Genomic DNA, 22,044 nt, shown 5'->3' with positions numbered 1-22,044 from the left:
TTGCAGCACCTCATTGAGAGAGAGAGAGAGAGAGAGAGAGAGAGAGAGAGAGAGAGAGAGAGAGAGAGAGAGAGAGAGAGAACACTCCCTTATGATATGCTTAGTGAGGACTCCCCATAGGTCTTGTGAAGGGCATTTTATTTGGAGGGCCCTTCATCGCTTAACACAATTTCTTACAAGTTAGAGCCATAATAGCTGCTTTGGCACACGCAGAGAAGCGCATGCCAATCAAGCATCTTACTTGAAGCAACCAATTTAGAAGGAGTATCAAGAATGTGGAGGGTGGTAACACATAAGAAAACAGAAGGAGTCACCAGACTTGGCATTGTTATGCATGTTAGTTGCACATCGAGAAAATCAAAAGCATATGGACCCCACATCATGCAAGTAAAGGGCCCGACAATGGTGCCTTTAGAGGGCCGATGGGGGATCCCTCTATTCGCTCCACCCATTACAATTTAAAATTTTAGAGAGAGAGAGAGAGAGAGAGAGAGAGAGAGAGAGAGAGAGAGAGAGAGAGAGAGAGAGAGATACCCTACTTGAATATGTGTGTATGAGAGCAAGAAAGTCCATACTTGTGTACAAGATGGTACGACTGCCAACCAATATGTATAGACGCAAATTGGAGGAGAAAAGCCTCTATCTCTTAATAAGTGTAATAAGGTGTGTGTGTGTGTGTGTGTGTGTGTGTGTGTGTGTGTGTGTGAGAGAGAGAGAGAGAGAGAGAGAGAGAGAGAGGTGGGGGTGAGGGATTGAAAAAGAGTACTAAGAACAATAGCACAAGGTCACAAGATCTATGCTGCAAGTCTTTGACGATTTGAGTGCCCACACACACACACACACACACATAGAGTGACATTGGAAGAACAATCACAAGTACTCTGAAATTTGTATCCATAGCCTTGAACTGAGGTGCATATTGTGCGTGTACGTGTGTGTGTGTGTGTGTGTGTGTGTGTGTGTGTGTGTGTGTGTGTGTGTGAGAGAGAGAGAGAGAGAGAGAGAGAGAGAGAGAGAGAGAGAGAGAGAGAGAGGAGGTGGAGGATAAGAAAAGATATTCCAACATAGTTGGAACAATCCCAAAGATTTGGGGGATCCACTTGAAACTTTAACTCAAGTTTTGGAGAGAGAGAGAGAGAGAGAGAGGAGATATGATAAAATTGGATCGATACAAGGGATGATACAGACAAGTTGAATGCAAATTTTGTGTGGTGTGTTATGTTGTGTTGTGTGTGTGTGCACGCATGCACACATGTGTGTGTGTGTGTGTGTGTGTGTGTGTGTGTGTGTGTGTGTGTGTGTGTGTGTGTGAGAGAGAGAGAGAGAGAGAGAGAGAGAGAGAGGACACATGATATAATTGGATCGATACAAGGGATGATACACACAAGTTGAAAACGACTTTTGTGTGGTGTGTTGTGCACACACACACACATGTGTGTGTGTGAGTGAGAGAGAGAGAGAGAGAGAGAGAGAGAGAGAGAGAGAGATTCATTGGAAAACAAGTTGTGTTGTGTTGTGTTCAATGATACACACAAGTTGAACACAACTTTTGTGTGGTGTGTTTTGTGTGTGTGTATGAGAGAGAGAGAGAGAGAGAGAGAGAGAGAGAGAGAGAGACAGAGATTCATTGGAAAACCCTAATAGAACTTATGTATTATCTGACAAGTGTTGAAATTAAGAGCTATTACAAGTGACCTCAAAGATCTAGCCAACAGGCCTTCTTTAACTCAAGATGTGTAGAGAGAGAGAGAGAGAGAGAGAGAGAGAGAGAGAGAGAGAGAGAGGGAGGGAAGAACTTCTAAATTTATATGAACACTTTCAAGATACCTCAAGACCTATGTGCAGAGTCTTCAACTTAAGGGCATGTGTGGAGAGAGAGAGAGAGAGAGAGAGAGAGAGGGGGTCTTTTATGATCTTCATCAAAAGTAACCCTATAACGTACTTGAGAGCATTCAATGGTGCATAATCCCACCTTAATTCCTTTGTTATGTTGGTGTTATCATCATTAATTTTATAATTGATATTACATGACAAAAACATAAATCCATCATTGATTTTTTGTGCTTTTGAAATAGAAGTTATTTTCATAAGAATAAAGGCCTTTTTTTTTGGGTGCAACAACCCACAGGTTACTTACTAGTTACTAGTATGTGACCCGCGCGTTGCTGCAGCCAAGAAGGAGTATCATTCAATTTTGTGTAACCTCCCCTCCCCCCTTCTTTGAAAGGATAACATGTGTAAGTATTTTTTATGCATCCAATTGAAGGTAGTGACAACCATATCTTAAATGCTTTATTATGTGCAATAATGCATTATGGTATCAACCTAAATGACACTGGCTTTGTGCGACAATAGAAAGTGCATAGAGAATTAAACGAACATAACAACTACATAACATAAATTTAAAAGACTACACATGAGGTTGGGGGGAGATGAAGAGAGAGAGAGAGAGAGAGAGAGAGTAGAATAAGAACATGGTTTTTTTACCTTTAGAGAGAGAGAGAGAGAGAAAGAGAGAGAGAGACGGAAAAAGGGAAACTAAAAGAAAAACAACAATCCACTTCCATTACTATAAGTAGTCTTTGTAAGCCCTAATATTCGTCTCTAAAGAAAGTTTTTTACAAGCCACTAAATCTTAACTAACAAAACAGCTGTAACTTCAAAAAACGACAGCCTTCGGGATGTTGCATTTGGTACTCGTGGAATCCATGGACCCACACAATGAACGCTCCTACCAAAATGACGACGCCCCTCACACAGGGTGTATAATACAATCCTCCCATTCTCATATCTATCCCTATAAGAGTATTTTGCATTGGCCGGCAAGCGATCTCCGAGCTCGCGAACCGTATGTGAGTTGAACCTGCATCATGATTCAAAGCCACACTGATATGAAAGTACCCTTGGAGTCCTCCGAAAAACTCATGCACTTCCATTAAAATGTTATCACGATAATAGTGATTCCTGCAAGCCAATTGGTTAATTACAATAAGTTCAATAAGCAAAAAATATTTAAAAAAGCATTGTGCTTCATTGGTGTTCCTTACCTAACAACTTCAAAGTTTTCAATAATGTGTACTACATCATGCGTACTAAGTGGGCCTCTCCAACCAGGTGGATCTAAATGAGAAAATTGTTAGTTTGAACACCAAGCTAGAAAATTTTCAAAGGATATACTTAGATTCTACCATAGATAAGAAACGGCGGATGATGAAGCATCCAGCTAAACGTAGATACTGTCCAATGCCTTCTTTGACGTGGCATCTATAAATACAATATTTCAACCCCGTCCAAGAAACATCATAATATCAGCTTTTCATGACAATCAAAGTGTATAGAGAATCGAATCAACATAGCAACTATAGTATGCGATCCACATGTTGGTGTAATCCAAAAGAGCACACTATTGATACCATTGAAACTTTGAAATTTGTAACAAAATCTTAGTTCTCGATCACTCATAGACATGCATAAAGATCTACATAAATCTACTCGTTTATGTGTACATAAGCCATAAACTTTCAACATTTTCACATAATGAGATGGAAAAACATGAAAAATATCACGCATATGCAACAACTTAAAGCAGAGGCAACACATAGTTTTGAGATTTTAAGAAAAGAAAATAACTTCAAATGCAATACCGATAAACCTTCAAACACCGACAGACCTTATTTGCAATTTACATTTCCACTCCATGCAAAATGTCAAAACAATCAAACAAAATAGTTAGTGGCAAATGATGCTTTGGTGGAGTTTCAATTGGTAATATATAATAACTATAGTAACATTCAAATGTCCTACACTATCATACATCGATGACCCTTTTGTAAAAATAATTCCACAAACACTATCGTCTTGTTTGAACCTTCCACAATTAGGATACATTATACATACTTTGTGGATACACATCATAGTAGGGTCTCAATGGTCCCTAATTTCCAAAAGCAAAGGGTTTCATGGGAGGAAGTTTGTTGTTTGCAAAGAGAAAACAAAATTTAGACACGTGCATATGCATCAATACAATAAAATATCCCATTGAAGTGGTTTGATGTGCATGACCCCAATCTGAAGTTGTCTACAATGGTCATTACGAACTAATAATGGGGTCCAAAAAGTGCTACCCAATTATTTGAGAGTACAGAAAGTGAACCAAATCTAAAGGAGTAAGACAATTTCTACTTGTAAACCTAAAGATAACTTTCAGAATGAAATGTAGATAGTGGAAAAATATCATGGAATCTATCAAGCTTCCAAGTATTTCATTGCAACGTCCTTGAATCTCACATAGCTAAGCATAGTTGTAACGATGGAAGCCTCTTTTCTAAAAACATGCTACCTTATGTCCCCAAGCCACAAAGGTAGTACCTCATATTGTTTTGACCAAAAATATCATCTCAACCAAAGTCTCAAAACTTAATTTAAGTATACTATATGGCTTCATGCCATGTAGATCAAACAACACAAGTAATAAAAAAAAAAAAACAACATGTTCACTAATTTATCCTACCAACGCAGTTCAAAGCAAGGTATGCTTTAGTACATCAACATACTAAATCAAATTAACACACACAAGTACGTGCTTCAACTATTTCTAGTAGCCAAGGTTGAACGTTGTTGTATGGCACGGCCATTAGAAGCTCGAGCCATCTTTGTCATCAATGCATGCAATCGATTCAGATGGACCTTGAGCCGGGTTGCCTCTCCTTCTAAAGCAAGGACCTGGTCCTTAAGTGCATCAATTTGGACCTGGATTTCCCTATTGGACATGTGTGAGCTTTGCATTGATTCAAATTGTTGCTCCATGCACACCAGCGTGTTGAATTGGTTCTCCTCAACCTGGGCCATTCCTCATTAAAGCGTTGTGCACATAAACGCACCTCATTGCAAAGGTCTACAATTTGTTGGCCATTCGCTTGCTGAGCCACGTCCAAAAGCGCTTCCAAGTGTCGTTCAAAGTCCAATTGCCTAGACTCACTACGGACAAAGAAGTCCCATAATGCAGCCATGAATTCATGATTCCCATCATTTACCACAGGATTAATAGAAGAGGATTCCACACATCGAGCACTTCTCTTTGCCGCTCGAACATTGGCAAACCTTGGAGGAGTGGACTCAATACCATCCGACTCGGTCTCAACGATGGCATTTTTATTCATGTTTTCCATAGTTATACCATCAAAAACTACATCACAATGCATATAAAGTTGAACTATGTGTCAACTACCATAAAGGAAGCAATCCCTTGCACAATATTACGAACATAACATCTTATCATACAAAAAAACATAATCTACACAAAGCATAAGAGGTGCAAGTTTAGGAAAAGACACAGAGAGACTTTAATGTTTTCCTCAAGCAACATGCATGATTTTCTCCCTTCCTTATTACACATCTCTCTCTCTCTCTCTCTCTCTCTCTCTCTCTCTCTCTCTCTCAACATAGCAACCTTTCCTCTCACAAACGTGAGGATCAATGCATAGAATTTTTGTGCTTAAATAAAGATCTCTAAGATATGAACCTAATATCTTGGATCCCTCAAACTCAAATCGCAAGTGGAAAACTCTATTGCATAGAATTACAAAGTCATAATAAACACCAAGACATTTAGAAATGTAACCAGATTTTCAAAGAACATTGCCTAAAATGGATCACAAGCATAACAAAGCTATTGATATGTTTGTCATACACAATCAAGGACATTATCGTGCCACAAATGATCTAAGAGGCAACATCAACGTAGCTCGCTTCATCATGCAATTGGCAATCGGCTTGGAGTTTCTCCATTCCTAAATTAAGGACCGTTTTTCCATCCCAAGGTTGATTATCTCCTGGATTAACAAACAATAGTAGTAAAAAAGGGAGACTTTTTTTAAATAATACAATTGAAACACCAAACACAACAATTTACACATACCAGTTATTGCCACACACTCCTTCCTTACCGAGTAGACACCGTACTCAACGTCGGAGGAGTATGCCAAAATACGCAATGTAAAGATATCGATAGATGGCAACTTCGTAAGGTCCGTAACACATAAGGAAACAAAAAAACCATGAATCTTACTTTATGCCAAGTGATTTCTAATTTCATGCACACACACCTGGTTTTGTAGTGCTTGCGGATGGTTCTAACAATTTTTTTGTGCGGCAAAGGTGCACACCAAAAAAGTGGCTCTGCTTAAAATAATGGGAAAAAAAAATCAAGGTCCCAAAGATAACACAAAAAGTCTCCACATCATGTCTTAATGGTGGACAAAAACATACCAGCATGTGGATGATCTTCTACATTTAATAGAAAGGACACCTCGGAGATGTAAGTCATTTGATCCATGATCTATATACCCAAATGGAAACCACAAAATAGACAATGTGAGGAAGGAACAAAACCTTCACATGACATAGTTTAGTATATGTTATGGTGAGAGGTAGAAAATTAATTCACAAAATATTTTATGATTTGAAACATATACAAAGAAGAAGACAACGATGAGAAGGATTGGAGCCTTTATATGGCATTGATTGATATCTCATGGTACATAATGTTTATTGTTAGTGCAATTGTTTTGTAATTACATCAACGTCATGTAGGAGAATTTTCACTCCAGCAGTTGAGCGTGCACGTGACACTGCAACATACAATTGTCCATGAGTGAAGACCGTTGTCACCAGGTATAGGCCCAACATGGTAATGCTTTGGCCATGTGACTTATTTATCGTCATACAGAAAGAGGGATTGGAACCTTCATATGGCATTGTTTAATATCTCATGGTACACAATGCTTGTTGTTAGTGCAGTTGTTTCGTTTACATCAACGTCACGTAGGAGAATATTCACTCCAATGGTTGAACGTGCACGTGACAATGCAACATACAATTGTCCATGAGTGAAGACCGGTGTCACCAGGTATAGGCCCAACATGGCAATGCTTTGTCCTTGTGACTTATTTATCGTCATACAAAAAGCCAACCTAATTGGGAACTGCCTCCGTCTAAGAACGAATGGCAACTTTGTACCAGAATGCACAAAACATATTCGAGGGATGAAAACCCGAGTGCCTACCCGTGTACCTGTAATAACTTCTACCTCCAGAACTCTTGCATGAAATGCCTTGCACACCAAGCGTGTCCCATTACATAGACCTCGACTTGGATCAATGTTCCGTAGTAGAATTATTCGGGCATTCATTTTCAACTCCAAGCAATGTGTTGGAAATCCACCACCCAAGGTGAGACTATTTAAAAACTCCACAGAGTATAAGAAAGGATCGTGCATCGAGTTTTTTGCCACAGAGTCAGCACCAAAGTATTGCACAACATCACCTTTCATTGTGTACAGGGCCTTAGCATTGAGAATATCAACTTCAAAGTTTTTTGGAGCAAGGATGGCCCGCTCTCTGAAGTATTCTGCATGGACCACATCTTTATCAATTTTCGAATAGATGCAACCTATCAATACATCCAATGAGGATGAAGAAAGCACCATGTGACGGGGGATTTCTATCATTTGTTCATCACCAATTGTCAAACTCCCATTTCCTACATCCATAAGCCATTCTCTATAAGCAGAATTTGCAACATCACCACCTCCCACACTCATGTTATGTGCCAATCTAAGAATCTTAACACGATTCCATAAGTGCGATCGACAAAGTGTAGCATCAACAATGTCAGCACGCGCTCCCTAGAACACCACTGGTAAGATCTGTCTGAAATCTCTCCCAAGAAGCCACAACACTTTTCCACCAAATGGATTTGTTGAGCACATGATATCTTGCAAAGACCTGTCCAAAGCTTCGAAGGCATATCAATGCATCATAGGAGCCTCATCCCACACAATCAACTTGCACATTCTAAGCAATTCAACAAGTTGACCTTGAACAGGGATATTGCATGTGCTACAACTATCAAGGTCCAAGGGTATCTTGAATCTAGAATGTGCAGTGCATCCATTTCGCAATAGCAATGTTGAAATACCAGAAGATGCTGTGGCCAATGCAACTTCTCCTTCTACACAACAAATAATTATACAAATAAGTTTTCCCAGTCCTCCCTGCAGGACCATGTACGAAAAAAATAGCCCCACCATCAATAGTCAATCCATGCAACACTGCCTCAAAAGCAATCCTTTGATCTTCATTTAGACTCTGTTCCATTTCACGTGACATGGATAGCTCTTGCATTGTGTCAATGCATTGCTCTTGGAAAAGCAAGCTATTTTCATCACGTGTCACAAAACGTTCATCAGGCATTGGAATTCCAGGAAATTCAGTTAAACTTCATCCAAAAGTACCAAGAATGTTATGAAAATCTCTCAATGCATACCCTTCAGCAACCTATGTACAACCATCTAACGACTCATATCTCATCTCCAACATGTGTTGATAGTCCTCATACAAAAAATGTCAAAATATTTCCCATAAGAGATGAGGAGAGGAGGGTTCACAAAACAATAGAATGGTCACAAACAAATGTCTCAATTGCAAGCCTGTATGTGTATTGCAAGCTTCCTCCATGCATCCGAACCATTCCCCGTCATCTTCCAAGATACCCCTTGCAATGCATGCTGCCTCGAATGTTGGAAACAATACACCATTTGCGGAGCGTAGATCCTCAAATGATTTACATCCTTTACAAATAGTCAAAAGCAAATGGACATAATATCGTTCACCTGCAGAGGGCTGCACAAAATATATCCGCCCAATAGTGTCTCCATGACGTCTCTTTGTCTATTTCTTGGAACCCAAATTTCATACCCACTTTTGAGGAAAATCAATGTACAAACTATCGTTTGCTTCACGATTCTCCAAGTTGCATGTGAACCACTCTATCAAAGTGGTCTTCTCTGCATTATCTATTTGCAAGACATCATTAAGTCTATCATTATCTAGAAAAGTCACCATTTGACCAGTCGGAACATGCACGCTCAATCTCTGAACAACTGGTGCGTCATTGTGCAAAGTATATTCAAAAATTCTCCAGCAAGACTCACATGCAGATACATAGCGGCCATCCGTGTACATGTCTATCTCATCAATGTTCTCCCTTTCTGCATCACGTACCGATGTATGGAATCTTATAGTTGCCCTATCATGCCCCTTGTAGATGCACTTATAGACATCCTTGACGGCTGAAATTGTCAAGCATACCTCAACATTGATATGCGCATTAAATAGTGTTGACAAAACAGGATTATATGGCACAACCCATCGGTTATCAATAGTAGAACCCCTAACCTTGGCGGTGAAGCCATTGTTTTGTCGCACATAAATGGGGTAGCCATTATTATCCATGCTTGTTTGCTCACAAAATGAACGTGGATATTTTCTAATACATCGGCCATCAACCATGCAAGGAGATGAACTATTGAACTCACCGCATGGACCATGAATGTTCCAACTAACAATGATATCATGCAGCACTGGAAATCGATTTTTATATGGCAGCTCTGCACAAACCATCTTGTCATAGTCAAATGTTGATTGAGGCTTACATCGAGGATCTAGAATCAATAGTGTATGAGAATGTGGAAAGCCTCTCTTTTGGAACTCCACGACAGACATGTAAGCCACCACTTTCCCAAAAATATCTTTCTTTAAGATATACTTCATCATGCTCAAGTGTTTCAAGAAGAAAACCCTGGTGGTTATGTCTGGTCGATCAGAGGAAACCTGTCCTGGAAGTAATGCCTCATTTATTTCTGGCCATTTGGGATTACATGTGAATGTGATAAATAGGTCTGGCTTTCCCTTTGCACGCACAATTTCCATTGCATCTTGATACAATTGGTGCATGTGCCGATGAAAGATGAGGGTAAGACAATTCTTCGACCTGCAGACCGTCCAAGTACAACATCACTCCCAGACACATGCACCATGTCAACCAAGCCTGCATACATTTCTGCCCTCAATGTCTGCTGATTAGTACGGACCCATGCAAAAAGACATTCCTCGATGGCACAATATGCATCAACCATAAATTGTTGAGGTAAACCACCCCCACGAAGCAAGCATGACTCTGTATCAGCACGAACCTGTAGCCGATATGCATAGTACTCTCTTTGAGTGACACATTGTCGACCAACCAAGGCATCCAAAGGGCCATGCACATTATCATAAGGAAGCCTGATATGCCATCCATCTTCTCCCCGTGGAAAGAGAAGAACATACAATAGTGGCATGTACGACCTGTGTAGATTTGAAATCCTTTGCAGCCTTCCATTTTGACAATGTCTCGATGGCCAACTGTTTGTACATCCCCTTGACCTGGCATAATCGCAGCAACCTCATTGCCAACAGGTATCAAGTACTGCCTGGAAGTATTTCTTTTCTCACAAATTGTCATTTTGATCTCCACACCAGGACTGTCACGTAACATTCTACCAACATTGTAGAAGGCATTCGCATACGGATTACATGATCGCATCATCATTGATAATGCTTCAAGAGTGGACAAATTCAAACCATCCAAGGCACTCATACAATTCCGAACCTCATGCTCAATATCATATACATATATCTGTGCAAATTTTGAAGCCCCTGCTTCATGTGGTACAAAAAAACCAATTCGATGGTACACACCGCCATGTACACGAAAGCAATATGCACCAGACCTACCCATCAATGTCTCATCAATGGTAGCTCCAAGAGATGCAAATGCCATAGCACTATTGTAACTCCTGATGTTTCTTCTGAAAGACCTACTCAAAGCATCACTATTAGTGAGTAGCCTCTCCAATACATCTGGCGGTCTTGCAAGAGGAAAGAGGGATATTTTCCCACCTTTGCAACAATATTTTCCCATTGATGGTGTATCCCCCTTCTTCATTTCACACGGCCAAAGACGTGCACCACAAAACTCACAGAAGGAGAACATGGTTCCTGTATGATCTTTAGGCAATGAGACATGTATCAATGGTAGCATGGAAGGGTGGACACCTCGTAGACATGGATAGGCATGTAGAGTGCAAACAATTCCTCCAAGTGATGTGTCATGAACATACAGGACCTGTTCCTCATTTTGAGCGTCTATGAGAGGGCAAAAGTGTCCGTCATGTTGATGGCGCTACTGTCTTAAGTTGGAGGTGCATTGCCTTGCCCATTGTCGATGATATCTTCTTGTCGCATCCAAACATGAAAGGGTGTGTTGTCTTCATCCTTGTCCTTGCATGACAGTTTGCAAAGGAACTTGTGGAATAGTAACACCACCATGGATAGAACCCTCCACAAATGTGGAGGGACTCCTACCACGACCATGGCCATTTGTTGAGCATGGCAAGACATCCTCTAGCATATAATACCCTCAACACATCACCATATTAATTGGAGTATTATACCCAAGGAAGGAATAAAGAGTGCGCATGAGTTCAAGGCTTGTTTGATAGATCCTTTCTGTTGCTTTAACAAACCTTTCCTTTCATGCATCCTCCCACTTCTTCTATCAGTAAGATATATTAAATTTAATAGACATCATAGGATAAATTGAATATGAAATGACACCATTGGAGTTGAAGACTCAGTTGTGAGACTTCTTGAAGGTTATTTACCATTCCCTATCATTGGTTCTCTCTATGACATCAAGAACAGATTTTTCATGGGTTCTTGCATGAAGAAGGAGAGAAAGCTTGAACCACCCAAGTGTGGTAAGAGTGGTTTTGTTGGTTTTCTCACCCAATGTGGTAGATTGTCTTTTCCAATTCCTTCTCCAAATATTGTAGGTTGGTTCTCCCAATTCACATTGAAATAGTATGCTTAAGTATCAAGACTCATCGGCAAGTCTATTAGCATTGCCCATATGACATTCAAAACCTGCCCCGTAATGGGGTCTTCCTATTGTGCTACAAAACGTTCTTATCATGGCTACTTGCATGAAGAAGAAGAGGAATCTTAAAGTTTGGTAGATTGGTTATCAGAGTTTCTTGCTCCGTTGCAATAGACTGGCTCTCCCAACTCCCTCTCCATTTTTGACTACTATGCTAAGAGCAAGAGTTTCAAGGGGTCTTGCTTGTCTCATGCAATATTTCTCAGAATAACGTAAATGAGGTAAGGAGCTCTACGTTTTCCATTGTAATATGAGGAATCACTTGGGTTTCCTTTGAAATAGAAAATTTTGGGGTTAGTTTTTGTCATAAATTTTCTTGACCGCTCTCTCTCTCTCTCTCTCTCTCTCTCTCTCTCTCTCTCTATCTATCTATACCTCACAATGCTAGGAATTGCATGTGCCATGTGTTTTTTTTTTTTGAAATATAGAATGCCTTCTTTTATAGCAAGGAATGTTGAGATGAGGTTACATTTGGACTCTTTTATCTCTCTCTATGGTGCTAGAAAATGTGTTTATCATGGCTACATACATTAAGGAGGAGAGGAAGCTTGAAGTTTGGTAGATTGGCTATCAGAGTTTCCTGCCCCATTGCAATAGATTGGCTCTCCCATTTCCTTCTCCATTTTGGACACCTATGTTGCCCGTGATTAAGAGGAAAAGTCTAGTTCATTGACATGTGGACATGTGAAGGGGCCTTACTTGTCTCATGCAATATTTCTTTCTTAGAATAACACAAATGAGGTAATGAGCTCTACGTTTACGACTGTAGTATGAGGAATTACTTGGGTTTCCTCTAAAATAGAAAATATTCGGGCTAGTTTTTGGCACAAACTTTCTTGATTGCTTTGTCTCTCTCTCTCTCTCTCTCTCTCTCTCTCTCTCTCTCTCTCTATATATATATATATATATATATATATATATATATATATATATAGTTTTTTAGGAATTGCACGTGCCATGTAGTTTTTTAGAAATATAGAGTGCCTTTTGTCATGAGTGTGAATCATGCACTTGCCTGATGTTAAGATATGTTGAGATGAGGTTGTATTCGACCTCTTCTCTGTGTGTGTGTGTGCGCGCGCGCGCCTTACAAGGTTAGGAATTGCATGTTTCATGTGTAAAAAAAAAAGAAATAGAGTGGCTTTTCTCATGAGCGTGAATCATGCACTTGCCTGATGCTTGGAGATGTTGAGACGAGGTTCCATTGGGCCTCTTTTAGCAATTCAATATGTATAATCAATTTAGACATCATGGCAGCGTGATAGAACATAGGTGTAGTAGTCCCAGTGGCCCCGAAGGCTATGGCGCAAAGGTGTAGAGAGGTAGCTATTGGTCAAAAGTGAGAGAGAGAGAGAGAGAGAGAGAGAGAGAGATATTTTAGCAGGGCGATACACTAAATCACTCCAAAAGAAATCTTAAAGCTCTCAAGTATTGTAGCATTGATATTTTTTATCCAAGTGCTCAAAAAAGAGCTAGGTTTAGTGTAATCCCACATAACTTTTACTTTTGAAATCATTATTTGAAGCTGAGAAAACTCACAAAGACATAGAGGATAGGTCGTGGCCAAAAGTGGCTATGATAGAAAGAGGGAGGGGGGAGGGAGATAGTTGTCTCAAAAGCTATAATTTTCCTTTAAACATTGTTCAAACCTAGGTTTAGTGCATTCTCACTTGCAAATTTGGAATTCACCTCTAAATTCCAACTGGAAAGCAAGAACACCTCCAAATCTCAAAGAAATTTAGGGTGTAAAAAACTTCAAATATAGGCAAGGGTTTCCCTTTGCCACCACCCATCTTCACCACTCACATTTTGGGAAAAATCATTGTGTATTGGAGTGCTCAAAGATTGGTTTAGTGTACTTCCATCCATGGATATATTATTTTAAAAAATAGGGCCAAATAATCTCAATCATGATAAAATCAACCACACAACATTGATTGTAGGTGAGACCATTTGAACCATCACCAAATTAAAGGCTTTTGCTTCTCTTTCTGGTCCCAAGGGAAAACACACCACGTCAAAAGACCACCACTCATTGACACACACGAAAAATCCAAGTTTAGTGCAATCCCACCTATGAATTTTGAGATCCACCTCTAAACTTTCACCTCAAGGTGATAGCACCTACGAAAGGTGATAGCACCCGTGTTTTGGAGAAAAGCATCCTAACTTAAGTGCAATCCCACCTACGAATTTTGAGATTTATCTCTAAATTTCACCCCAAGGTGATAGCACGCATGAAACTTGGAGGAATTTAATTTAGAAATCTCCAAATATAGTGGAGGGCTACCCTAATTCGTCGTGCCCTTCATCATTGGTGTTTTGAAAAAAAACATTTGGCTATGAGAGTGCTCTAAAAGATCAGCTTAGTGTAGTCCCACCTAACAAATTTTAATATTTACCTTGAGATTTTTCATTTTGACCTTGAGAACACCACAAGGTGATTGCACACACGAAACGCAAAGAAAATGCAATGTCAACAGGACCGGTTTAGTGTAATCCCACTTGACAAATTATGATATTTACGCCTAAAAATTGTGATTTTCAATTTTTCATTTAGACCTTGAAATCCCAAGTCAAAGGTGAGAATGGCATATAGTTTAGAGAAAACCTTCAACTTTAGTCAAGATTTTCCTCCGCCTTTGTCGCCTCGAATTCACTTGTGTTGCCTTGGATTTGCTCACGCTTTGCCTCGGATTTGCTTGCCTTCAACCTTGGACTTGGCTTCTTGCTTTGGGCCTTGTCAATGCCAAAAACCAATAGATGGAATTAGCATCTTATTCTCTCTCTCTCTCTCTCTCTCTCTCTCACACACACACACACACACACACACACACACACTCACACACACACACACACACACACACACACACACACACACACACACACAATGTGTTAGGGAAAAATGTGTCTCAGCTTAACATCGTACCATTTTCTACCATTATAATAATAGACTTAGTTGTGGTGCAACTATGTCCACTATCACACGAATTCCTAAGCTTATACACCATCGAGGAAAACAATGCAAAAACACCCTAGTTTCCAAACTTTTCCCTTGTTAATAGAAGGTCCCGGTTGGCGGCAAGGGGAGAAGGCGAAATTCCACCCCAAAATAGAGAAAAAGTAGTGCAAAACCATGGAAATACAACCAAATTTTAAAAAAACTTTCGATCTAGCAATCGGAAAGCGCCAATTGGGGGCAAGGGGAAAAAGTGAAACTCCACCCCAAAAAATTGAGAAAATTAGTGCAAGCTTGGCAATAACTTGAGGGCAAAGGGAAAAGGCCAAACTCCGCCCCAAAAGCACGGGTGCAAGACAATCGTCAAAGTACATGGGTTTGCCTCGCAACAATGTTTGGAAAAAATGTGTCCCAGCTTAATATTCTGTGGTTCTCAATGTCAAAAATGCCAATCAAGGGCATTTACAGCTAGTGATCTCTTTCTAGAGTGCCTGGCACACCAAGTAGGCATTATATGTAAACTTTTATTAAAAAAATTCCCCTTGGCAAATTAAAGGAAAGGAATTTTGTATGAATGAAAAACGGTTTTCTATACTCCAAAAGCAAGGTGAGGGCAAGGGGAAAAGGCCAAATTCTGCCCCAAAAGCATGGGTAAGAGATAGCCGTCAAAGTACATGGTCCACCTCGCATGGCCTGCAGTGTTCAGGAAAAATGAGTTTCAGCACAATATTGTGCCGTTCTCAATTTCAAAAATGCCGATTGAGGGCAAGGGGAAAAGGAGAATTTCTACCCCGAAATAGAGAAAAATAGTGTAAAAATAGAAAAAATAAACTTTTTTTTTAAATTTTCCCTTGGCAAATTAAAGGAAAGGAATTGTGGATGTTTTAAAAGGTTTTTACACCTTAATGTCCAAACTTTCAAAACAACTATTTCCCAAAGTTTCATTTTAGGGCAAGGAAAAGGCAAAATTCCGCCGCAACATCCTGGATAACAACCTTTTTTTTTAATAAACTTTCGGTCTAGCAATCGAAAAGGGCCAGTTGGGGGCAAGGGAAAAAGTGAAACTTTGCTCCAAAAAATCAAGAAAATATGTGCAAAGCTTGGCAATAAGGTGAGGGGCAAGGGGAAAAGGCTAAATTCCGCCCCAAAAGCATCAGTGCGAGATAACCGTCAAAGGACATGAGTTCGTCTCGCATGGCCCGCAATGTTCGAGAAAAATGTGTTTCAACTTAATATTGTGCCGTTCTCAATTTCAAAATTGCCGATTGAGGGCAAGGCAAAAAGGAGAAATTCCGCTCCGAAATAGACAAAAATAGTGTAAAAAGTTCAAAAAATAAACTTATTTTTTCAAAATTTTCCCTTGGCAAATTAAAGGAAAGGAATTTTGTATGTCTGAAAAACGTTTTTTACACCCTAAATATTTTTTGTGCTGCTTTAAGACGATACTTGTCAAAGACATCATCTCTCCTAACTATGATATCCTCCTACACCAGACCATAAAACCGCTAGCTTTTGGAAAAAGTGTTATAGCTAGCATATATAATTTTATTGGACTTTCAAGAAAAACTTCCCAAGTTCCCCCTCTACTTCTTTGGAAATGGATTGAGGCATCGAAAGTACTGCTTCATGAGCATATATACCAATTTATCAAAGGTCTCATCCTTACGATAAAGAAAACATATCCAATTGAAATGATTGGAGTCATCAACCACTAACATCAAATAAAGGGCACTCTCAAGTGATGGAACTTGCATAGGTACACCAAGGCTCCAAAATCTTCAAGGCTTACCGAATAGAGTACTTTCATAAAGTCTCTCTATGTTGCTTCCCTCAGATAGTAAAACTACATCAATGCATTGGAAGTACTTCTCCACAAGTGTGTGCCATTTATAAAGGTCTCACAAGTCTCATCCTTATGGTAAAGAAACCATATCCATGCGAAACAATTTGAGTCATCAAAGAGCACCATGAATTACTTATATTGTGCCTACTCGCTCCTCTACTATTTTATTCAATTTGCACTCAGATTCTTCTACCATATTCTCTCCCAAGGATATCCTACCTTTACAAAAGTAAAGGTCGGAATTCTAACCCGCACCCATCAATCGCACTCAACCAATTTACTCCCATAACCACTCCAGCAAGCCCGTCGCCTTGCTCACATTGGCAATCTATGCAAAAAAAAGATATAATGATTTGCCTCCACCCCAAACTCTGAGTGTCTCCTATCCCAGTCCCCATCCTTGTGCGCATCTAACCACTCCAGCAAGCCCGTCGCCTTGCTCACTCTCTTGCCTTTAATGGCGAAAATAAAAAGATATAATGATTTGCCTCCACCCCAAAGTCTTTTTATTGTCTCACACACGACGCAAATGATTCGCCTTGGAAGGTAGACTCAATGGACCCTTTTAAATAGCCATACAATAGTGAGTGGAGATGTTATATTAAATCTGCAAAAAAAATGTACAATGCCAAACTGTGAATTATTGTCTCATGCATGACGTAAAAGCTCAAGACGCTAGCGAGGGTGGCTCAAGGATGTCTTCTGCAGCGCAGCTCCAATGCAACTACAGCAAAAAGCAAGGAGAAGGAAAAGCAAGAAAGCAGGGCGAAAAGCGAAAAACGGGTTGATGATGGACTCTATAGGGAAAAGTGGCGGGTGTACTGTGGCGGACTTGCAGCCTGTCATGCAGTTTCACCTTCAACCATATTCAACACGCGAAAGCTCAAGACGCCAACAATGGCAGCTCAAAAATGTCTTCTGCAGCACAGCTCCAATGCCTTGTCTCATGCGGGACGTCGTCGACGAGGGTGAAGAGGATGACTTTCTTCAACGCTGATCATTTGCATGAAGCCGGGGCTCTCCATGTCCCACACCTTGCAAGTTGGACAGAGACAACACACGGCACACATACGATACGAATCCACCATTGCTCTCATGGAGGAGGCAGCAGGAGTTGGTTGAGAGAGAGAGAGAGAGAGAGAGAGAGAGAGAGAGAGAGAGAGAGAGAGAGAGAGAGAGAGAGAGAGAGAGAGAGAGAGAGAGGGAGAGAGAGAAACCTTACTGACCTCGAGCCGCACACACAACGAGCCGCGCACACCCCCGTGATGTTATCTTTCTCTCCCCCTCTCCCTCTCCCTCTCTCACGCACAAACGTTAAAATTCTCTTCTTCTTCGCTCTCTCTGTCTCACTCTCACACGCAACAGCAGTAGGGGACCATCGACTGAGAATCTCAAGCTACATGAAAAGGCTGGCCAAGGAGAGCTAAGAAGGGTAGGCTCCTTGAGATCTTCTCTCGCTCTCTCTCTCTCTCTCTCTCTCTCTCTCTCTCTCTCTCTCTCTCTCTCTCTCTCTCTCTCTCTCTCTCTCTCTCTCTCTCTCTCTCTCTTTCTCTCTCACGCATACGCGCTTGCCTTGATTGGGCTCTTCATCGTCGTAGCCTTGATTGGGTAGTGCATGCACGGAGGGCAGACCTCACACACACACAAACTTGCCTTGATTGGGGAGGGCATGCATGGTAGGCCTCACACACACACACACACACACACACACACACACACACACACACACACACACACACACACTGTGACTCAGGCCGGCTCGTCGAATCCATTAAAGGCAGCATGCACGATGAACAGTCTAACCCATCAAGTCAGCGCCTTTTTTTTAGCCTTTTTTTTTTTTTTAAGCCAACCAAAATGTCCACCCCTCGAGCATGCGACACGTTGAGGGGCTCTTTGAGCTTGAAAATCTCAAGCTGCATTATAGAAGTATAGAAGTATAGATGTACACAACACCACTACAAAATGCAAGAGCAGGCCTGGAAATTGCAAGGCACCCTTGCACGTCCTAGGGAAGGGCAACCTCCATGCCTGCCCTGGACATAAGAAAGGCAATCCTAGCCAGAACCCTTCGTAATGCAAGGCAAAAAAATTTCAGCCCGTCCAATCTAAATGCACTCCAAAGCCATACTAAGCATGTTAGCCATATAATTGCATTGTGCTTGACCATTGTACACTGTGTGACATGCTCTCACAATCAAGATACGCTACATGCCCCATGATCAAAGTGAACCAAGGCTAGGAGGTACAATACTTTCAACAAAACACAATTAAATTTCAGGTTGCATGACACCAAATTCAAAAATCGTTGGGATCTTCTTGCCCTTGACTCGTTGCTGCATGATTCAAATGAACCACTACAAGCTACAATCCTTACCTCCAAAACTCCGACAAAACACATTCAATTTTCAAGTTGCATGACAAAAAAATCTGAAAATTATCAGCAGAGCCTGCATTTCAACTTCATGGATAGTGCATTTTCATCTTCCTTTGTTGGCTCTTCATCATGTATTCGCAAAAGACAATAGTGCTCCTGTAAAAACAACTTGATATACAATGTTTCTCAAATAGAATTCCACAAATGTAAACTCTTTGAAAAACCAAAAATTCATCCAAGCGAGTAAATGAGATGCTTCGACCAAGAATACTCATGACCATCAGAATTTTTAATTCAGACAAGACTTCACTTGTCAGAACATGACATGATCAAAGGCTACCACGGTCCATCGTCAATTCTATGAAGACCAAACTTTGTTGATATGAGTATTAAGGAGGGAAATATAATGAAACTAGACAAGCTAAAAAAAATCAATCAACCTTCAACAGTGTCATGTTACGTGTACTAACACTCTCAGCAAGCTAAAAGAATTCATACTTTTGCCATGGACCAAAATTTCATGAAGCCAATAAATAGTACAAAGAACATACAAAATTCTATCAGTCACATAAACTGTGCTACACAATATAAGAATGAAACATAGTGTAAAGCATACAAATAGGTACTCTTTAAGATGTCATCATTGAAAGCCAAAACTTACATGACAAATCGAATCACTTGCTGGAGTTCAGTTTTTGTCATCTCATAAGGTAGGCATAAATACAAAAGACTTCATCCAAGTTTCCAACATAGTATAATGCAAAATCTCAAAACTTTTATGAGGGATTCTAAGAGCTTCATCGATAATGATAGCACTCAAAACATAGCATGGCAGCCATCTACGCAGAGACATTGATTGATATTTTTTTATTGTTGCTCCATAAAGAGAAAACCTCATCCCAACACACGTCAGAAGTGGCTGAAGGTCCATTCAATCCAATGAACATGTAATTTTCGAGGGTTGTCGTACTCATGCTTGTTCTATGGGCTGATTTGATGCAGTTTTGAAGAGAGAATCCTCGTTTAGCCGGAGCCGTATTTACAGGAACTATGGAGAGAATTTGCCAAAGCCTCATCAAGTTTGGAAATGAGTCATGCATAGTGATGTCCACTTTGCATGCTTCCCACCCTTCACGAAAGTCTTTGTATTTAAAGTTAGTATACATTACTGTTGTAAACGAGTCAAGCTCTCCCATGCATCTTTCTGCAACAACTACCAGTTTTCCATATTGCTTAAGTATCTCCGACAACCATTTCTTGCTACAATCTTCAAGCATCAGTGCTTCGCTTGGATAATGCCTTGGGCTGAAAAGCTTGCAAGCATCAAAGATTGGCATGTCTTCTTGCATCCTTGTCGTCAAATTCTCTACAATTTTTATGACTAACTCTTTACCCAAATGCATGCAATCTTGAAAAGCACCACCTCTGCTAGTTCCCTCAATTTTCTCATATGTCAATTTGTGAACATTCACATCGCCACCTGCATCAATAAAAGTGATCTCACCACCCTTTGTTTGCTCAACAAATTGCTTCAGATATCTTGTTCCACAATTAGTCGAATCTCGCAAGAACTTCTTCTTCAAGTTTTGAAGTGCCGCATCAACAAATCCTGAAATGTTAGCAACATCCACAAGATCTGACTGGAACTGACAACTCAAAATATTCAATTCTGAACATACATCTGCCAGAAAATGTATACATAACTGATTTGCATAAATTGTGAGTTCGTCATAAATGCTTGGCTTGTCTTTTCCAAATGCCATACGCAATGCATGCATAACCTTCACCGTGCGTTCCATCACTTGTCCACGTGATAGCCATCTCACAGAGTGGATACGCAACATGGCTGACTCCCGCAAATCTAATGCTCCCTCAATTAGCTTAAAATCATCCATCCTCTTCCCTGATGCATGAAGCCAAGTGTAAATACTTCTACTTAGCTAGTCAAGGTGTACAAGTTCTGGAAAAGAATCTACAACTTGACTTGCTACAAGATTTTCATGATGAGCAAGACAATGCACAAGAAGAAGATGGGGAACATCAGCTCTCAGCCTCGCAATAAGGCCACCTCTGTGACCCACCATGATAGAGAATCCATCACTAGCTAGCAAGTGATACAAGCTTTTGCAAAGCCACCCCCATCTCCTTTAGCAACTTAAGGAGAGCATCATACTTGGCTTCTGCTCCTCCATCATCAGTTCTTATGAGTTTCACAAAAGTGACATGATTGTCCCCCTTCCCTCCCTCTTTAAGAAAGCTAACATAGACAATCAGGTGCCCCTCTTTGCCTCGATTAGTACTATCATCAACCATTATGGAATACCAGGGACTTGCTTGGATTTCTCTACATAGAGCATTCCAAAGAACATCCCTGATTGCTTGCACAAACTCCATACCAGCAACTCTATTAATGTAAGTTCCATAATTTGCATGGTGGGGCATATTTGGAAGGCCTTGCTCAATCTGATGAAAGCAAAGCTTCTCAAAGAGCTCCATTGGACCAGCAGACTTCACCACAAAGTACGCTTGCCACATAACTGTGATGACACGTACTTTCTCCTTGTCTTCAAAGGTGGCCACATAATCAGGGAGCGGGATGCAAATCCGCTTTTCCTTATTTGCCCACTTGAAGACGACTGCCTTATGCTCATCCGATTCACTATGCTAAGTCAAGGCTAGAAGTTGGAATGTGACAGACCCTTTTTTTGCAAAAGGGTTCTTGTGCTTGGAATAAACACACCACTCACATTTAATTCTCAACATCCCTTCAACAACCACTAGATAAGCCCAAGGGTGCTCAAGTTTCCAAGCTGGTCTCCATCTTCTTTGCTTCTTAGACTTAGAAGATGGTTCCAAGCTATTGGAATCTTGCACTTTTGGACGGACTTCTTCATCGTCTTCTATGTCTATCTCTGGCCCATCTCCAAAGATCTGTTCTAGCACTTGGTCTCGTTGTTTTTGTAGTTCCCTCTGCTTTTGGTTCTATCTTCCACAGCTTTGTAAAAGCTTGAGAGATCTACTTGATTCTTTTTCTTATCAATCTTT

General features: G+C 40.4%; 1 protein-coding gene and 1 pseudogene across 1 annotated transcript; both read right to left on the bottom strand.

Annotated features, from left to right (window-relative positions):
• Positions 1-7,807: 7,807 nt before the first annotated feature.
• On the bottom strand, positions 7,808-10,875 carry LOC147449692 (uncharacterized). The gene is made up of 6 exons (XM_086521620.1): positions 10,246-10,875; positions 9,897-10,033; positions 8,757-9,831; positions 8,470-8,681; positions 8,087-8,277; positions 7,808-8,010 (listed from the first exon to the last, which is right to left on the bottom strand). Exons 1-6 carry the CDS (start codon positions 10,873-10,875, stop codon positions 7,808-7,810), a joined length of 2,448 nt encoding a protein of 815 aa, XP_086377746.1.
• An 8,963-nt stretch (positions 10,876-19,838) lies between these two features.
• On the bottom strand, positions 19,839-21,083 carry LOC147449691 (uncharacterized; annotated as a pseudogene).
• Positions 21,084-22,044: the final 961 nt, after the last annotated feature.

Source organism: Adiantum capillus-veneris, chromosome 10 (assembly GCF_014529385.1).
Source record: "Adiantum capillus-veneris isolate H3 chromosome 10, ASM1452938v2, whole genome shotgun sequence".
Taxonomy (NCBI): Eukaryota; Viridiplantae; Streptophyta; class Polypodiopsida; order Polypodiales; family Pteridaceae; genus Adiantum; species Adiantum capillus-veneris.
Note: the sequence above shows the minus strand (reverse complement) of the source record. Positions and strands in the feature narration are given on the sequence as shown.

Excerpts from the sequence above, each read along its gene's own strand:
- LOC147449692 (XM_086521620.1), bottom strand. The coding sequence starts at position 10,875 with ATGTTCTCCTTCTGTGAGTTTTGTGGTGCACGTCTTTGGCCGTGTGAA. Across the intron at positions 10,034-10,245 it reads GTCAAGGGGATGTACAAACA|GTTCGTGCTGATACAGAGTC; the intron begins GTTGGCCATCGA and ends TATCGGCTACAG. Across the intron at positions 9,832-9,896 it reads CAGACATTGAGGGCAGAAAT|GTCGAAGAATTGTCTTACCC; the intron begins GTATGCAGGCTT and ends GACGGTCTGCAG.